The following is a 17,347-nucleotide window of genomic DNA, read 5'->3' as shown; positions in this document are numbered from 1 at the left end:
ATCACAGCCAGGGTAAGCAGGATTGCTCTGCAGCTCAGGAGCTGTGCATGTACATCTTGGTATATTGGTTTGTATCAGCTCTGTATTTATAAAAAATACAACTGTGTCAACATATTAAGAGTCAGACTTTAAACAGTGCACCAGCTTTTTGTAACTGTAAGTGCTCTGCCCTTGAAAACTTGTATTATGGCAGAAAACTTCCAAAACAATGAGAAAATGTACATACATATATACACATCTGTATATATATACTCACATTTTTAAATACACACACACAAAGTATATGTGTTCTGTTATCAGCATGAAGGCAATGGTGGTGAATTCTCAGTGCCATTTTGAAAGAAGGTAAGCAAGAGTGAACTTTACAAAAGCTAATTCTATGTCTGCTGATCCCCTGAAAGATGACATGTTGAACTGCCAGGATAAGCAGGAAGAGGACACCCCAAACAGTTCCCCGTTTGACTTTGTTATAAAACAGTTCCAAGGAAAGAGCTGTGCTCCTGAAAAAAGGAAAGAGCAGCCTTCAGCCATCAAAAAATTCTTCAGGGGCTTTGACTTTGGGAAATCTGAAGGCAAGGACAGAAGGGAAATTGAAGAAAAAGAAATAAACAACTCTGGAGCTGATGATCAGAGTGAGAAGGAAGATCTCTCTGTAGAAGGTAATGCTGGTACAATAATGAAATATATGTGCATGTGTATATATTTTAATTTCACAGAAAATCACTTGCTTTTTTTGCTAGCCAAAATCCTGTATTTGCTCCTTACAGCTTATCTTTTAATCAGGATTTACTTCTGATTGGAACATTATCAAGGATGTACCCTCTAATTTGATAGGTGCCAAGCAAGGAGTAAGATCCATGTTGCTGAGGAGGGATAAAGCTTTTGGGTGACCTCTCCCTTGGTCTCCCATGCAAGAAGTCAGGGCTGAAGTCAGCTCATTAGTTGTAGAGCTTATTTGGTTTCCGAGCCAAGCTTTGAGCAGCAGCTTGGCCTGTTGTATTTAGGATGGGTCTCTGTCCACCCTGCTGCTAAAGCAATCTGAAGACAAGAAGAGGAGGTGGTTCCTTCCACTTGAAACTGGGGAGGGGAAGGGAAAAGGAATGAGAATTCATCATGTATGTTATTTTGCACACACAAGAATACTCTTTACAATCACACCAGGGAAAATGAGACTATTTTTAAAAAGGAGCTGGAAGATGAGGCTCAGAATTCCATCCTTGGTCCTAAGGATTTTTAGTCGGTTTGGGGAAACAGTGACAGGACAGCTCCTGAGAGTGGGATTGCTATTTTGTGTAATTTTTGGCTGCTTTTTTTTCATCTGTAGGCATTAGATGAAATTACTGATGTGTTAAAGGGTTTAGCATTGCATGTAAATGCAATTTTCCTTGCTGTACAAACTGCATAGAAGAAGGAGGTAAGTGGGTGTTGCTTTGCAAAGCCCAGAAAAGCAGGAACTCCCTTACACAGATGATGTATGAAGCTGAACACGGGTTGTCATGAAGGAAGCAGCAGGTTCACCACACAATTGCAGGGCCACTGGGTGCTGAGGGATCCAGCTCAGACTGCTGAGCAGTGTGGCTGCAGTGCAGGCACAGCAGTGGTAACACAGCTTGTGTTTCCCAAATAGCTGCAGCTCAGAGCTGTGCATGAATTTCATGTCCTTGAACTGGTGGTGCAGTTGCAAACATCCGAAGTCCCTGGCACAAGGCAGTGTGGAGAGATGCAATGGGAGATTCTTTTCTCACTCTGCATCAGGAGCTTTGTAGTGATTTGATCTATAGTGATCTTACTGCTCAGGTCAACATTGATCAAAATCAGAGCCTGGTTTACTGACAGATTTAATTCATTTCCTGAAGTCTTCCCATGGCAGCCTCAGGCAGGTTTTACACCTTTTTTAAGTACCAGAGGTAACCAGGGCCCTATTTCTCTGTTGCTCAGATGGACACTCACATCTCATTTCTGAAGCGGAGTCCCCATCTGGTGAGCAGAGATTTAACCAGTTCATGCAGAAACTGGGAAAGAAACCCAACAGCAAGAATCTTGATCTAAATAACTGTGCATTAAGTGAAGAAGATGTAACAGAGCTGGGTAAATAAACATTTTATTCAACTAATCACTTCATACCCTTCTTTAATTCTTATTTGCCTGTTCAGTTATTCACTCTTCTCTTTTCCTTCCCCTTTCCTTTATATAGGCCTGGCTTTTTTTAACATCTTATGTGGTGGTCCCAGAGAAATATTAAATAATAAATTATATAAATGATGTAATATATATAAATATAAAAACGATACAGGTCTGTGAAGCAGATGAATGTCCTTACACTCAAACTACAGATAAGAAAACTGAGGTACAAATTGTCATGGTTTTATAATGCTTTATTGGAACAGAAAACACCTTAGTATTAATATGTGTTGACATCCAGAGGGTGCAGAAACATGCAAATATGCCTTTTCTTTTCTTTCCTTGCAGCTTCTTTACTGCCATTTCTCTCAGAGCTGGAAGAGATCAGCCTGTCCTGGAATGGTTGTGTTGGTGGGACTTTGAAGGCTCTCACTGTCCATCTTCATCATGTGAACCTGTTAAAAGTCCTTCGACTTAACAACTGCAGGCTGACAGCTGAGGATGTCATCTCCTTAGGTACAGGATTTCATTTACATTTACTTCCAGACAGCTTGGGGCTAATGTAATCCATCTCATCTCTTCCTACATCCCACTCCTGCTGCTTCCACACTGGGCAATGTCAACTCCTGCTGTGAAACAGCAGAAACTTGGGCTTAGGGGTGACCTTATACCCTGAGGTACCTCTGCCGAGTTCATTCCTCAGGGTGTGAAGCTTTCACACTCAGAAGGGAACAGAATTCAGTCCTGTTTGCAGAAAATAATGTTTTCAACTTAGATCAGTATTTTTTTGGCTAGCTGTGATATCTAATGGTAGATAGAAGACCTGAAGCAGTCAGTCAGAGTAGGGTCAGCTCAGGTCTTCAAGCTGCAGGACAGATGAGAGCTCATCACAAAAACCCCAATGGTCTTTTGGAGGAGAAAAAACAGAAGTGCTGCCTCAAAACTTCATGATTTGGGTTTTTTGCAAGTCTGAGAGAAGCCCATCCCTCTGATTACTACTTTCCTTGGAGTGCCTGCACCCTGCTTTCTGCAAGACATGAGATTTAAAGGTTATAAAGATGGTATTACACACTGAGTCACCTCTGGGCCTGGAGTTTACTCTGGGTTGGATCTGTGGTTTGTATCTAAAAGAAGGACAAACTCAATCAACTATGGATTATAAAAGTTACTGTTTATTTTGCAGGTTCTAAAACTGGTCTGAGTTTAAGAGCTGGTGTTTGTTTATGTCATTCATATCCAAGCCTTTTCCAAGAAAGGTTCAGAAATAAAATTACATATATGTTGGTAGCTCAAAAGCAGGTCATGCTATCTGCTGGGGAGGAAAAATGCATTTCTCCAAAAGCTGGTGAAAATAATTGATCTATTTCTGATGAGGGTAAAATCTGTGTTTTATTTTCTATTATTTTTTCAAATTAAGTTAATTCTTTTTCAAACCCTTTTCTCATACCTTTTTTTTCCTTTTGAGTTTTATTTGCTATATTTCCAATTGACTTATTCTGCACGGTTCTGTGCTGTTTCCTTCCCATATCTGTTTATCCTCTGCTGAGACAAACACAAAACTGATCACAGGACTTGAATTTCCAGTCCAAATGTGATGCCCTTGACGTGGGGAATAACAACAGTCAGTTTGCATTGATTTTGCCTGGGATTTTGAAAATAACTTGTGTATTTAGGCCAATATTGACTGTTTGACCTTGTCCACATCTATCTGAGGAAATGTGACCTCTTGTGGATTCAGTGCATTCTGCTTAGAAATCAGTGTCTCAAATGTAACCATAATAACCTCTCCTATGAGATTGCTCAGAGCTGTGACTGTGTGAGGTGATAGGAAACCATTCCTGGAGTTATGGTCCTTTATTTATCTTCTGGGTGGAAAGTGTGTCTGGAATGCTTGTCCTAATGTCAAGCAGAAACAGGCTGTACTGCACTTCTCAACTGTACAGTTTGTTCAGTATTCAAGACTGAGGCAATAATTTAAAATAAATGCAAAAATAAAAATTAAGACAAATCCTTTTCTCTCAAACCTAAATATTCACTTACAGAAATAATTATTTTTCTATTATAAATCTTTTGTGAAGAATTAATTATGAAAACACACAGACATGAAAGGGTGTTACTATTAAAATACAGTTCTCAATTATTAGGTTGATGACAAGACTTTAGATCAAAAATTTTTGTGGGACACTTTGAAATTGCATTTGCATATGGTCTGATTAATTGATCTTTCTTGGGAATGAGTATATGCAAATATGCATCTGCCTCCCTCCTCTGCAAAGGAAGTTAGGAAGCTGGATTTTATAGTGGGATGTTAGTGTTTCAAAGAAGCACAGACCATGCTGGCAGATGCTTCAAGCCTGGAAAAGGCTGATTTTTCTGAATGTAATCAAGTACAGTGCTGTCTGCCTTGAAATCATGGGAAAGTTAGTTCAAGTCAAAACAGTGATCATCTTGCTTTCTTATGAAGTGAGTCAGAAACTCCTGTCAGACATGAAACTTTCACATTTCAGAAATAGTAGTGTGAGGAATTCTTCCCTCCCCTCCAAAGTGACCTGTGGACACAGCACAGAGGATGTTGGAAGTTTGCCAAATAAAACAGCAGAACTGTACAGGACAGTAAATTCAGACTTGTCACTTGTATTGATTTCCCTCTAGACTGGACTTTGTGGGTCCTGGCACAGGTCTACAACGATGTCCAACAGCCTGATGAGAGTTTGGGAATGTGAATAAATTTCAGGTCTTGTGTGTACTGTAACAATGACTTGTGATCTACAATGCTCCTTAGACAACGTGAGATTTTATACAACTTTGCTGCAGGAGCAACAATTCATTCAACAATTTTCCTGGCAAGACATTCAAAATAAAGTAATTTGAGAATTAAGTGGCTAACCTTCCTCTTTAATATATTTCAAACCTGTATTTTTGTTTGTACTGAAATTGATACCTAGAAGGAATCATCCCATATTTCTGTTACAGGAGAGGCATTTGAAATTGTTTCTCAGCTTGAAGAACTGGATTTGTCATGGAACAGTAACATAGGTGGAAAACTATCACTGCTGACAAAAAAATTCCAGAAAGGATGCAAGTTAAAATGTCTGAAAATTACAGATTGTAACCTGACGGCAAAGGATGGGGAATCCCTTGGTATGTGTGTCCATCTAGCTGGACTGAGACTGGCTTCACAAGAATGGAGCTTGTTTGACTTCGTTGATGGCTGCATGGGGCTCAGTATTGGTGGAAAGTTAATTTATTTCAAGCTCTGCATTAAAACAGTGTTTACGACACAATGTGGGGATTTAATGCACTTTCTTCCAAAGAAGAAAGTTGTTTTCTCTAATCATGTGAGGGAACGTTGAGGAGAACAATTAGATCTAAATCACAGTCTGACAGCCTCTGTGGTCCAGGGGTGCTGGATCCTTTGAGACCTTGAGCAAAAGAAGTGTGCCAGAATTTCCAGCACTGATTGCTTAAAATTAAGCAGCTGAATATGTAGTTATCCATGGGATGGGAAAAAAAACCTGAGAGTTGGGAATTTAGGCTGAGCTGGCAACCACTGACCACTCCTCCCATCTGTCTCTCACCACAGTTTAGTCTTGTGTGGTCTTTTTATCTGAGTTTGTGTTTTCAGAGGTGTTTTCTCTGTAAAGAGAAGCCTTTGTGCTCTCATCTCCACTGCAGGAGGAGGCCCACATGTAACATACAATACTCTATATTTTCTCTTTGTATTTTATTCTCCTGTATTTTTATAACTGTCCATGTATTTTTTCACCTTTATTTTCATACAGATTTTTCACTAATTTTTCTTGATTCCTATCCAATCTTTATTTTGCTGTATTTTGGAGGTAGAACAGGAACTTAGCAAGCCTAAACTACATGTACAGGCAAACCCAGCCCACTTCTTTCTGTCATGGTGCTGTATTTTTCTAGGGTTCATCTGTATGTACTCCAGACAATTACCAATTCTGGTTTTCCTTTCTTTTTTCTTTTTTTCCCCAGCTGAATTTCTAAATGTGATCCCAAACCTTGAAGTATTAGATCTCTCTATCAACAAACACATCGGCTGCAGCATGAAGGTTATGGCTCAGGATCTGAAAAACGTGCCAGGCTTGAAAGAGTTAAACTTGCACATGTGTGGATTAAAGCAAGACAGCCTCCAGGGCTTAGGTTAGACTTTATGTTCAGAAAGACTTTCATTCTGAATAAACTGTACATCTGAAAGCCATTTAGGAAAGGCAATGAGGTGGGATTTTGCTGATGTTTTGGCAGCATTAATGGGCAGTCGTTATTTGCTGTTTGAGGATTGATAAAAGACTACAGAGGCTTTCAGCAGGAGTCACATTTATCTGCCCTGAGCTCAAGCATGTGAAAGTCAACGGGGAGAGTCACCCTCCACACCATTTATCTGAGACACATCTCAGGCTTGATTAGTGGCTCTCTGGACATGCTTCCTCTTTCCCCAAACAGAACATAGACAAGGACACAGACAGGCCAGCTCACTTTTAACAAGATAATCCTACTCTCCCAGGGAAATCCAAATTCATCATTATCACTTAGAGAGTGCCCAGTGAAGCCATATGAAATGGGCTTGTTATCTGTGTCTCTCCCTAGTGGATGTCTCATGGATAAGGCAAAACAACTGGCATTAATTAGCACATCCATCAGCAGTTCCTGCAAAAGGCTGAGGATTGAATGGATTTGGGAGATGAGCTGGCCTCACCTTCACCTGCTCCTTCAGAGAGGAATGGAGCTGCATGGATGGGTGTACAGCTTTGCTGTATTACTGTGTGTCTGCTGTGATTACACTCTGAAGCTTAGTCTAAGAGCTTTGCCTGCAATACCTTGTGCAAACTTTGACGCTGCAGTAAATAAATGCCCAAGCTCTGACCTGGGCTGTTGTAGCGGCCAGTGACCAGCTTGCCCCCTCTCCCGTTTCAGACACTGCTTTGCAGCACCTCACAGAGCTGAGGAAATTAGACATATCGTGTAACAGAGAGATTGGTGGTGGCTTTAAAGACTCAACAGCTCATCTGGCCAGCTTGAAAAATCTGGAAGTCCTTGATCTTCACCAGTGCTGTGTCACAGAAGAGGACATGACCGTTTTGTGTAAGGACATCTTGAGGAAATTCATTAAGAATCCAGGTTTTGACTTCTGAAAATATCTCAAAGACGTAAGGAATTCTGCCTGGCAGAATAGCTGATCTCAGTACTTTTTTCATTAGGCAGTTCTGGAAGTGCAGTGTAGGGAAATAGCTTTCTTGATCAATATGGAGTGGTATCTTTGCTGAACCAAAGGAAATCTCAGAGTGTCTGATCTCATGTGGAATTAAGGACCTGAATCCACCACAATTCAGACCCACAATGGGAATGTGGGAACTGCCTCTAAGCACTGCTTTTTTTGATAATCAGTAATTTTGGAAATACCCAGGGACAGTTCCTCCACTTCTATGAATTAGATAGATCCAAGGTGTGTATGTGCATGGAAATGTAGCTGCCTAAAACTCTCCTGGTGAAGTGCACACCGAGTAGAGAGTGATTTTAGGAGTTCTGGCATTGCTGCTGCTGTGGCTTTCTCCAGGTTGAATTGATCCAACTATAAGTGCTATTGGGAAGAAAAAGGCATTTCCCAATGAATTTGTAAAACAGTTTATTTTTCTGTTTGCATTATCATAACTTTTGGACATTTTTTTTTACCCTTAACAACAACAAAATGCCATGACTCAAAGTCTATATTGCCCATATCTTCTTTTCCACAATAAAGAAGATTATTTGAAAAGTTACCTATTAAGCACTGGGAAATATTCATTATTAGTAATAGCAATCATGATTTATTTTTAATTTATTGAATAATAGAGAATAATAATATTAAGATGAAGTTTCAGTTAGCAATGAAGACATTTGGAAATAACCTCCATCTCATTTAATGTTTAATTAATGTTTCTTCACCTAGAAAATTTCCTGGAAGCCACATTCTGACAACTTTCCAAACAGTATGGAATACCTAATTTCTTGAACATTCTTACTGAAAATGACAAGGCTGTTTATGGACTAAAATATTACTCACCACGAATTTGAGTGTAAAAACTTGGCCTTGCCTTGACTTTTGGATTCACTTACAAAGAAAAGAAATTATACCAGGCAAATATACAACTACACATTTGTTGTGGATAGGTGACTGTCTAATAAATGTTTGATGTTTTCATAGCCCAGGTGATACCTTTACTCTCCAGTCTTCAAGAGCTGAATTTATCCTCGAATAAAAGTGTAGGAGTCTCATCTGATCCTCTTCTGGGCCGGCTCAGGTTTTTGCCAAAGCTGAAATCTGTGGCCATCAGCAACTGTGGTTTAGGTGAAGAGTCGCTTTCATCACTAGGTAGGAATGTTCTTTAAAGTGTGTCTATTCTCTGGGTATCCCTGTGGGACAAAGCACTTCATTCTCCTTTGGCTGATCTCCAAGGATCATGGTTACATTGTACCACAGGTCCGGAGGGAAAAAGCCTGTGGTCAAACCAGTTCCCCCTCTGTATCTGACTGGCTGAAGCCCTTTTAGTCCTTTGTCTAATAGTGAGCTTTTATATATTGCCTAATTTGGGAGGATAAAGGAACACATGATTTTGTTATGCTGTAATTATAGTTGGGATGTAACACGTCATTTGCAGTTTAGTGGGGTAAAGTTTTGACTGAGGGTTTTCCACCTCACTGAAGGTGAAAGCTTCAGCAGAAACTTTCTGGGGTAGAGTGAAGCCTGGGGCAAAAGAGGAAATTACTGCAGGAGTGGAAAAGATATTGCACAGCCATAAAGAAAAGTCCAGTCTAACATAGGATATGTAAATTCAGCCTCTTTTGCCTACTTATTGCAAATCTCAGTGGATTAGTGGCTACACTGTGCCTGTGATAGGTGTTCCATATGGCACATGAAATCTAAATACAGAGGGATCTCTCAGTTACTGTGTATGGTTCACTTATATTTTGTACTGTTTACTACTGATATTAAACCTGTAGTAAGACTTGACTGCCTCCAGCAGAAGCAGAGGGAATCAAAACTGGCCTAAAGTCCCCGCAGGAAGAGTACTATATTTATATCATTACAATTATATAAGAGTGACACCATAGAAATCAGTGTTGTCAGAAGATACAGAGCATTTCACCTTAAATAGTGAGTTCGCAGAAAAAAACCCAGTCTTTAAATTAATATAAAATGATTTAAAAGCAAGCTGTTAAATTATATTAATTCAGTGGGACAAGGACAAGCCAATAACATGAACAGAAACATAATAAACCCCTCCACAGATTCCGTGTAGAATCTATAGGCAGGCCTTTCTTATTTTCTTTTGTCTGACTTTTATTAGGATAAAAGAAGTCACTCTAAGCACAGCCTGTTGGGATCCTATTTACAGGTGAATTGCAGGTGAGGTGTCTGTTGAGGCCGTGTTGTTTTCTCTTAGTAAGCAGAAGTTGCTGCTCTTAATCTTTTTCAGCTGAGGCTGCCCTTCACCTTCCTGAACTGGAGATATTAGACCTTTCTTGGAATAAGTGCGTTGGTGGGAACCTAAAGCTGCTTTTGGGAGCACTAAAGCTTGCAGCGGAGATTCAAGTGTTAAGACTGAGCAGCTGTAACTTGGTGGCTGAAGATTTGGCACTTCTAAGTACGTATAACACGGTATTTACCTGCAGTCCAGGCATTTAGACCACAATTCAGGAGGGGCTTGTTCCTTGGGCTGAGCACGTTTTCACATAAATCAAAGGAAAAGATGGAAAACACAGCAGTATTTTCCCAGAAAGAGTTGTCATCTTGTATGTCCTGTACATGTTCAGTGCAAAAACTGGAAAGGATAAAATACAAAGAATATTTTAGCACTTTTATCTATTAATAAAAAAACCCACCAAACACAGAAAATGTAGGGTTTAAATATCTTTTTTTTATATCAGATATTTAAAGATGCCTCTGGAGACATTTTATTTTGCTCAATTTCTGTTTTAGGGTTCACTACTTTATAGAAAATGTATGTGCTGACAGCCAGTAATACAAACACTACCAACTCTCAATCCATTAAGTGTGTTCTGGAGTCAGACTACTGGGGGAGAATTAAAACAGAAATATTTTCACCCACCTCTTAGCAGCTGCTGGGAAATACAGGAAAATGGGAACATGGTAAAGGAATGAATTCTAGGATTCTTTTAAAAACTTGTTCATTTTATACTCATCTTTGTGTTCTGTGGCCCTGACTCAGGGGTTTGGCAGTAGCTGTGTGACAGCTGTTAAGGCCCTGAAATGTGAAATCTGGTGAGATGAAGCCGGAATATTTCTGACTTTAAAACCCATCACCCCTGATGGGTGTCTCCTTTACCAATCACACGTTAAGGACCCCAGTTCCCTTTAGGGTATGTTAGGCCCTCCCACAGTGAGAGGCTGCTATTTCAGCAATCCAACCTCATCTAGTTTTGCTTTCCTCTTCCTAAATCTCCCTGTAAAACCTGTCTGCCTATTTTAATTGGCATTTGGTATAACCTCCCTCCAACTGACTCCAGGGTTTTCAGGGTGCCATACCCTTTTAACTCAATAGTTCCGTTCCTTTGGAATTACCCATGTTTAAAGTGGTGTACACTCCTTCAGCTGTGAAAAAACAATCTTTCTGAGATCAGCAGCGAGTCATTTTATGTTGCTGAGGAGCTCAATCTTGCTGTTTGACTGCTGAAAAGCCTTAAATAATAAGGTATTAAAATACTACTCTCCTTTCTGAGGAGCTTTTAAAGCAATTGCCAGGATTTATTAGTTGTGTTTGTGTCTGTCATCTCTTGCAGCATCACTGACACAGGATGGCCATCTCTCCAGGTTGCAGAAGCTGGATTTGAGTTACAATGACAGCATCTCTGATGAAGGGTGGGTTGTTTTCTGTCAAGGTTTAGCAGTATCCAAGGAACTCTCGGAGCTGGATCTCAGCCTGCGCCCGTCGGCCTGCCGGGACTGCGGGACGTGGTTCAGTGAGTTGCTGGCAGCACTGGCACAGCTCCCTGCCCTGGCAGAGCTGGGCATGCAGAGATGGGTCCTTTCAGAACCCCAGAGGAAACAACTGGAAAACTTTAATCACGACAACAAAAGAAACATTCGCTTTGACTGTTGATGGAGGCGGAAGGTTTCTGGGAGGCCTTTCACGAGCAGCACACGGACCAAGTGTTATGTGTCTCTCACTTAGGAGACTACACAGTTTTTAATAATCTCTTGAAATAGTTTCACAGTTATAGAAAACTGTTATTTAACCCTCTGCATCATAGATCATTCTATTTAATAACCTATTCTTTGAGATTCTCTGGGCCATGCTGACGCCGCTATAGACACTTAATCTTCACGGTGCAGTGGGTAGTGCCCAAAGAGCAGTGCTGGACTCAGATGGACACACTGCAGGTTTGCCAGGGAAGTGGAGGGGATGTGTGTCAATGCAGGTGGGTGGGCAGCGTGAATGTGGCCTCAGAAAATGCCTCTAATGTGAAAATACTTGAAACCTCTGTGTTTTAAATTTTATTTTCTTCTCCCCCAAAACTTTTGCCTCTTTGTGAATAAATTAAATCTACATAACTGGGAGATTTGGAAACCATCCCAACAACTAAACATTATATATTAGTCCAGTAAGGAGAATACAGGAGGAGCTGTTTTGCCTCTGCTCTGGTCCTTGATGCCATCTTATAGTGTAGCTGAGTCCTGTGTACAGAATCAACATAAAATCAAGGTAAGAAACAGTTGTTCAGTGTCTTTGCAGGTCTCAGGGGCAAGGGAAATGCTGTGGTACACTAAATCAGAGACATGCCCTGCTACCTTAGCAGGATTTTGGACACAGATCAATCCATAATCATTCTGGCTAAGACTATGTAAAAATTTCAGGATACTTGAGGGATGTTCCTTCTCATCTTGAGCTGTTTCAGGCTTACCCAGACTAAGCTTTTGGAACAGACCATTTTATGACATGCAGCACAAAAACAAAATTCCATGTCTAAGAGACTGATCTAGAGCATAGGAAAGCCAGTGGGAGTCCCTGCAGTGTCTTCGTGCTTCCTGCATTCAGGATTCATCCATCAACCTTCACACCACCTTGTGACATAATGTTCTTATCCTTACCCTAGAGATGAAGGAAATAAGCAAAGTCTATTATTCCAAGCCATAGGGCAGCTCCCAGGGAGAACCCAACACCTTACTCAGTGCCCAAGACTTGTTAGAGAAAGCACTAACTTGGGATGTGTAACCAGCTCCTTTTTAATGTGATAATTACTTTTTTTTTTTTTACATTTTATTGCATTTTCTAAAACAGAGCCAAATTCTGGCAGTCATTCGTGTCATGGAGCATGTTAACCCACACGTGAGCTCCAAGACTGCAGTGGGATTATTCATCGGTAAGGTATTTTAGGAAGTAAAGATATTAGATCTGCCCACTGAGTGAGGAGTCTTAGAGAAATCCTGAGGCAGCTTGAGGGATAAAGTTCTGCTCAATTAGCTCTGAGTATCTCTACATGCTGCAGCAACCTCCTGGAGGAGAGGCACAACAGGATCAGTCAGTGGCACTTTCCTAACTTGCTAAGGCCTCTCTCACCACATTCTGTCCTGCAGATGCTGATCAGTATTCACCTTTCAGTCCACGTGATCCTTCCAACATCAGCTTCTGGCTGGTCAGGGCTATCACCAGCAGCTGACAATGCTGTGCTGATGCCTATTGATCATTTGATCCATGACTTCATGTGAAAGTCTCCCTGGATCCAGTTCCACTTGAAAAGTGCACTTGGCTTCCCCAGCTCTGAGAAATGTGAGTTGAACTGGAGTGTCTTGGTCAGAGGCAGCAGGGAATTGCTGCAGTGTGGGATCAGTTACTTCCTACACAGACCCTCAACCTCTGAAATGAACCAAAGAACCCCTGTTTCTTACAGGGCTGATGAGAGATTTTTAAGCAGTGGCTTAAGACAGGACATGTGGAAGTACCATCATCTCTGTTTAACAGCAGCACACCAACCATTTCTCTTAATTACTTGCCTTCCTGTGACTTTCCTCCCCAAATATGCCTTTGGTTCAACTGGGAAATTGATCCTTTATCTGTTCTGTGAGGATGTCTCTTAATCATTCCTTTCCCACTTAAACCTCTCTCTCCAATTAATCTTTAACATCCAGATTCTGTTGAAATCTTCCTGGACTTCAGTGTTGGGGTTTCTTACTCTGCCATAGCTGGATTCTCAGCTCCAGAGCACATTATGGACCCACTGCAGCAAACTCTCCCCTTGCTGTTCCTGATCCCCTGCTCAGTCCTTTGCCCTCTCATGATTCTGTCATACCTATTGTGCCACTAAAAAGCTTTTATTCCTTTTATCACCTCCATTAAATGTCCTATCTATCTGCCAGTCTTCCCAAAATTCTCTCTTCCAGTGATTTTCTCTAAATTATCCTTCTTTCTGTTCCTCTTTGCCTTCACTTAGGGTGAAAAAATTTCACCAGACATCTCCAAACAATCAAAGCAGCCTCAATCAAAGCAGTGAAATGGAAAATCAGAACAGAGCCGTCCCACTTTCCTGCAGTCCCAGCTCTCTCCTGCCAACAAGCATATTAATGAGATTTCAGTATCAATCAAGAGCCAAACAGAAATTAGTTCCATACCCTGGATGCAGATTCAGAGAGATGCAACTCTAGGAAGAGCTGGTCTCAGTGACCTGCCTTCACCACCTCCTTCAGGATGCACAACCTTCCCTCAGGCAACTCAGACAAGGGGAGGGAGAGCAGTTCTGACCAGCTAGTTAAACCAAATAAAGGGTTCTGCTCCCACCCACTCTGCATTTTGAACCTGCACAGTGGCAGGTCCCACACAGCTGTGCTCTGTATATGCTACAAATAAAACTCTGGAGGGGGTTAAGGAGTAATCGAGTAACACAGAATGAAAACTAGACAAGGACATCAGATGTCTGGGACAAACAGCTCTCTGTAAAGTGCTGTGGAAAGATGTGGTTGCAGATAAATTTGGCATGCAAGAAATACAGTGAGGAGTGTTTGTCATAGTTCTTTTGAATAACAAAGATGTTATGATGTGCCAGAACCAAAATCATGGCAGAATATTTTATCCTGCAGACTCACTGCTTTCATATAAATCTGTCACACAGGCATTTCACAAACTGTCACCGAGCCATCTCGGGGAAGAGATGCACCACTGAGGATGTGACAGCTTGCAGTCATTCAAAATGCTGTAACTGCAGATTGTCAAAACAGCAGTGAACAGTTTTGCAAAAGTGTGGAGATACTTTCAAAACAGCTTTTTACACCTCTGTAAGGCAGGATGGCAATGCAGGTTCTGATAGAAGTGTGTGTGTTCTGACTGCCTGGAATCGTACTCTGTATTTCCAAACAAGGAACTGATCATTTCTAGAGAAAAACTCATTAAACAACTGCTGGTAGGTGGGGCCACAGATATTGTTTCACTGTAAATATGTTTGTACCTCACTGACTGGCAAACAGATTTCTAAGAATTGCAAGTGAAATACTTTGAGATTCAGAACAAATAACACTTCATTGCACCAGATTCCTACAGGTTAGATTGATTTCCAGATTAGATTAATTTCCACCTAATCATCTACCTTTATGATTAGAGATTATATGCATTCATAATGAGACATCTCAAGAACATTTCTGAGATTGTCTGGTTCAGCTGGGGTCAATGTGGACAAAAACACAAAGCCAAACCTAAAAAAATTAATTTGTTTTCATTGTCACATTCACTGATTCAGATGCTTTAATAGTACTTGTCTCCCACTTGCTTGTCTCTGCTCACATTTGTCCATCTTGTAAAAGAAAAGAGTTCTGTGCAGTTTACTGCCCAATTTTCACTTTTTTTATGGGCTTCTCTTTTTCTTTTATTTTTCCTTCTTTCTCTCTCTCTCTTTATTTTTTTTTATTAAATTACTAAGCATCAAGAAAGTTCCAATCCCTTTCTGGTTCATCAACCCATACCACAAACTTTGGATCTGAAAAAGAGAGAACAGTCTTGTTACCTGGAGGAAAAGGGTAAAAGCAAAAAACCTTGTGGAATGGTGTCACTGATGTATATTCATGGTACAAAAAGCATTTTGTTCTTCAAAATCCCCTTTTATTCTGGATTAGACTACATTATTGGCAGCTAAGATGAACTGTCAGTCATCTGATTTTTCTCTTATTCTCTGTTTTATGTTTTTCAAGAGGAGTTTCTTACCTAGGTGGACACTAGTCCCCCATACCTTTGATTAGAAAAGTAAATGACAATGTCTACACATTTTTAAATGTCAATTTTTAGTTTGGAAGAATAGTTTGGGAAAAATAGCAGCTCACAAAGAAATTAGAATTACAGAAAGAGAGGAATAATTTAGGTTTAAAAGAATCAAAGACTGAGGAATCACCTTTCCTTCCTTATTGCCCTGTATTTTTTTAAATTCCATGTGACCCACTGATGATACAGAGCAATGTTCTTTTGGAAAAAGAAAAACAACAAACCAAACATAAAATCACACAAAGAAAAGTGTCTTGTTCAATATGTTTGCACAATGGATCTGCAAGTATCAATGAGCTGATGGCTGTGGGCAGGTACTGCAGACAATTATTCTCCATATACAGTTCCTTCAGATTCTGGAAAATACGTGTGCAGAAAGTTTAGTAAGTAAAGGATTTTTCCTTAGCTTGGTATATAAACAATGTACAGAGAATATTAGCAAGTGCAGAAGTTTATAAACTGTGAAATTGTTGGGATTATTGCTAAACACAGAGAGGCAACATGAGTTCTAAACACTGATTTCTGATATTATTCCTATTCTGACAGCCCAGGCCTGGTGCTGCACCATGTACCTAAAGAGATTAGGAGACCCTTCAGTCCTGCATTTGGAAGCAGCTGAAGTTCATGGAATTTCCATGTTGCGGCAAACCAAGATCTTCCCCCTTCTATTGCTCCTGCCTGCAATTTATTGATGGCTTCTGGCAGAGTTCTGAATTTAATTCCTTTATCTTATCCCAGTTATAATCTCTGTAATGACTCCAGGAGAAAGACTTCCTCTGGAAAGATACTGAATTGGTTTTCAGGCAGGCTAAGGCATTTGAAACTTATCAGTTCCTTCACCTCCAGAGGTATCTAGACACAGTCATTAAAAAGATACATTATGTCAATTAAGCAGTAATCTTTGGGATTTTGTTTTTAGAGGAAAAAAATCTCCCAAGAAAGTGCTGTGGAGCTGCATTACAGTTGATGGATGAACACAGAATATTCTGCTCATTAATGTCACATTATACCTCACAGTATGGTGGAAATTTTGGCAAAGAAATCCATGTTGTTTCCTCTGCTGGAAAGATTTCTTATGGGGTTAATTTTATTTCTTAGCAGAAACATTAGTCTGCTTCTTCATTTCCTTTGTGTGCACAGTGCAGGGGAGAGCAATTTAAATGAATGAAATCTGAAAGTGAGTCTTTTGCATAAATTACTACTTTGGTGAATGTAACTTTCAAGAAGAAAATTGCACCAGTGAAAAAATCCTTCTTAAAGAAGTGTTGCATTGTATAAAAAGGAAGGTGTATTCTGAGCCCTACAATGGGGATGTCCATGAATACTGTTACACTTATCATAGCACAGCTTTAGGGTGCATAATGGTTCATGATCAAACGAATAGCAAGTGTCAGTAGAGTTAAAGGCATTAATAATATCACATCCATTTTTAAATTGCCCTCTGCTCAGTTTGTGATATTGATTCTATGCAAATGCAGCTCTGATTTTCTAGTGCACACAGAAAAAAAAAAAAAAAAAAAAGATGCAAAAAGCTGCAGCAGTTCCTCCAGTCAGTGTTTCATCTTTTGATTCAACACAAAGGTCAGTGTTTCCACATTTTTGCCTTTTCCTCCCTGCCTGAGCGCTGAGATGTCAGTGATAATGAGTAACCCAGGCTCAGGTGTGTGCTGGGTGGAACTGCCTTCTCACTGTAGCAAGGAAAGGAGGCACTTGGAATGCTATTAAAGCAGTTTTCACTCAGATCTAGTATCCTGACACTGGTTAATCTGGTGAAGGACCCAGGTACAGTGCATAGTCCCACAAAAGCATGGGAAAGGGAAGGCCAGCAGCAGATGCGGTGTGAAAAATCCTCCAGGCTGCTCAGACAGTGAGCGTTCTCATTTCAGGGAGGTTCCTCAAACCTGGGGGAAGCTTTTGGGGGAAGCTGGGCTCCATTTCCCCTGCACGGGTCTGCCTCGGGTGGGTGGAGC

At 40.5% G+C, this 17,347-nt stretch overlaps 1 protein-coding gene across 1 annotated transcript; it reads left to right on the top strand.

Annotated features, from left to right (window-relative positions):
* The first annotated feature begins 287 nt into the window (after positions 1 to 287).
* Positions 288 to 11,890, top strand: LRRC31 (leucine rich repeat containing 31). The gene is made up of 9 exons (XM_008930005.3): positions 288 to 659; positions 1,939 to 2,088; positions 2,470 to 2,637; positions 5,095 to 5,262; positions 6,115 to 6,282; positions 7,054 to 7,221; positions 8,321 to 8,488; positions 9,594 to 9,761; positions 10,918 to 11,890. Exons 1-9 carry the CDS (start codon positions 380 to 382, stop codon positions 11,235 to 11,237), a joined length of 1,758 nt encoding a protein of 585 aa, XP_008928253.2. The 5' UTR covers positions 288 to 379; the 3' UTR covers positions 11,238 to 11,890.
* The last annotated feature ends 5,457 nt before the right edge of the window (positions 11,891 to 17,347 follow it).

The sequence above is a fragment of the Manacus vitellinus genome, unplaced genomic scaffold (assembly GCF_001715985.3).
Source record: "Manacus vitellinus isolate BGI_N305 unplaced genomic scaffold, ASM171598v3 scaffold_45_pilon, whole genome shotgun sequence".
In the NCBI taxonomy this organism is placed as follows: Eukaryota; Metazoa; Chordata; class Aves; order Passeriformes; family Pipridae; genus Manacus; species Manacus vitellinus.
The sequence above is the reverse complement of the archived record's forward strand: the minus strand, read 5'-3'. Positions and strand labels throughout refer to the sequence as shown.